This window comes from Limulus polyphemus, unplaced genomic scaffold (genome assembly GCF_000517525.1).
Source record: "Limulus polyphemus unplaced genomic scaffold, Limulus_polyphemus-2.1.2 Scaffold1332, whole genome shotgun sequence".
Taxonomy (NCBI): Eukaryota; Metazoa; Arthropoda; class Merostomata; order Xiphosura; family Limulidae; genus Limulus; species Limulus polyphemus.
Genome location: NW_013666942.1, coordinates 288,893 through 290,876, shown reverse-complemented (window position 1 = coordinate 290,876; position 1,984 = coordinate 288,893). Strand labels below are relative to the sequence as shown.

Genomic DNA, 1,984 nt, shown 5'->3' with positions numbered 1-1,984 from the left:
CACAGTAAAACTATAGATTGCTCTAAGTAACACAGTCAAACTATAGATTGTTCTAAGTAACACAGACAAACTATAGATTGTTCTAAGTAACACAGACAAACTGTAGATTGTTCTAAGTATCACAGTAAAACTATAGATTGTTCTAAGTAACACAGTCAAATTATAGATTGCTCTAAGTAACACAGTCAAACTATAGATTGTTCTAAGTAACACAGACAAACTATAGATTGTTCTAAGTAACACAGTCAAACTATAGATTGTTCTAAGTAACACAGACAAACTATAGATTATGCCACATTTGTTTTCATAACTTATTACATTTTTAGAAACTTCTTGTAAGATTATCTAACCTTCTAATACTAAAGAAAGTTTTTAAAAAGTTTGAACTTGTGAACCAAAAATTAAGAATCCTTTATGCCCTAAAACAACAACTTTTGCTGAAATCCATGTTTACGTCTACTGATTTCTTCTCTTTTAGGTGTTTTTTTAGAGAATGCTATTTTTGGAATTTTTGAAAGCTTAATATTTAAAATCGCATAATTGTCAATTTTTTGCTAATATCTATTTGTCTTTCCAAATCTAAAATTGAACTTTTATTTTAATTGTGAAGACTATTTTCAGTGGGGGTTAAATTCAGCATAAATATTGGATATTAGCTTCTATTTTGATTTTATTAGTTAAACGGAAATTTGAATTCAAGTTATCGTTCATAAGGCAGCACATTTTAATTGTTATGAACAGTTAGGAACATTTGTTTGTTTTTTGAATTTCGCGCAAAGCTACACGAGGGCTATCTGCGCTAGCTGTCCCTAATTTAGCAGTGTAAAACTAGAGGGAAGACAGCTAGTCATCACCACCCACCGCCAATTTTTGGGCTATTCTTTTTACCAACGAATAGTGGGATTGACCGTCACATTATAACGCCCCCACGGTTGAAAGGGCGAGCATGTTTGGTGGGACGGGGATTCGAACCCGCGACCCTCATATTGCGAGTCGAGTGCTCTAACCTTCTGGCCATGTCGGACCGTTAGAAACATTTCCACGTGTGTAAAGTTATAGTGATATCCTGTCATTGCTATTAAGTAATATGCCCCGAGGTGGCTCAGCGGTAAATCCGAGAGCTTATAATGCTTACAATTGAGTTTCGATACCCGAAATGGGCAGAGCGCAAATGGCCGATTGTGTAGCTTTACCCTTAACATAACGAAGATTCGAGTACTTTTTATCTCGTGATGTGTCTACATGATAAAGATGTATAAATAAACTTGCAATCAGTGAATTATCTCCTGATGTGTCTGCATGATAAAGATGTATAAATAAACTTGCAATCAGTGAATTATCTCGTGATGTGTCTACATGATAAAGATGTATAAATAAACTTGCAATCAGTGAATTATCTCCTGATGTGTCTGCATGCTATTAAATAATAATGATTATTTCTTATAACTCTAAAACAGCTCAAATGTCTTGCTAACAAAACGAAACAAACTCTTGGCCGTTACCTTAGCAACTACGTATCGACCCAGCTCGCCAGTCTTGGACATATATTATGTGGAATGAGCCAAGAAGACATAAACTCCATTAATGACAGCGTGTTTAGGTATGAATAATACTTAAGTCGATATTTTAATATATATATATATATATTCTGCATTTTTGATATAAAAACTATTTTATTTTTAAGTCAAAAGTGACTACATTTATATGTACGCACATGTGTGTGTGTGTGTTTATGCACGTGTCTATATTTATGTACTTCTTTTCATTTTCACTAATCTTGTAACATTTTTGTGAAGGAAAAAGTAATAATATTTGTTTTAAGAAGGTTCAATTTGTCAATTTTAAATCATTTTCTCCTTTTACTTCACACGGCATGAAGTACAGAATCGAAAGTTTTCTTGTTATACATTTATCTTCTCCCCAAATGCGCCCCAAATGCGGAAACTGTTTTTAAGAGGACCTAAGTATTGTTACGCCTCTAGTC

General features: G+C 33.5%; 1 protein-coding gene across 1 annotated transcript in view; it reads left to right on the top strand.

The window, feature by feature from the left end:
• LOC106463134 (otoancorin-like) overlaps positions 1 to 1,984 on the top strand; it is a 25,553-nt gene that overhangs the window by 11,643 nt on the left and 11,926 nt on the right. Inside the window, exon 7 of the mRNA XM_013923112.2 lies at positions 1,458 to 1,600. Within this exon, the coding sequence (XP_013778566.2) occupies positions 1,458 to 1,600 (143 nt within the window). The remainder of the gene's footprint in view (positions 1 to 1,457; positions 1,601 to 1,984) is intronic.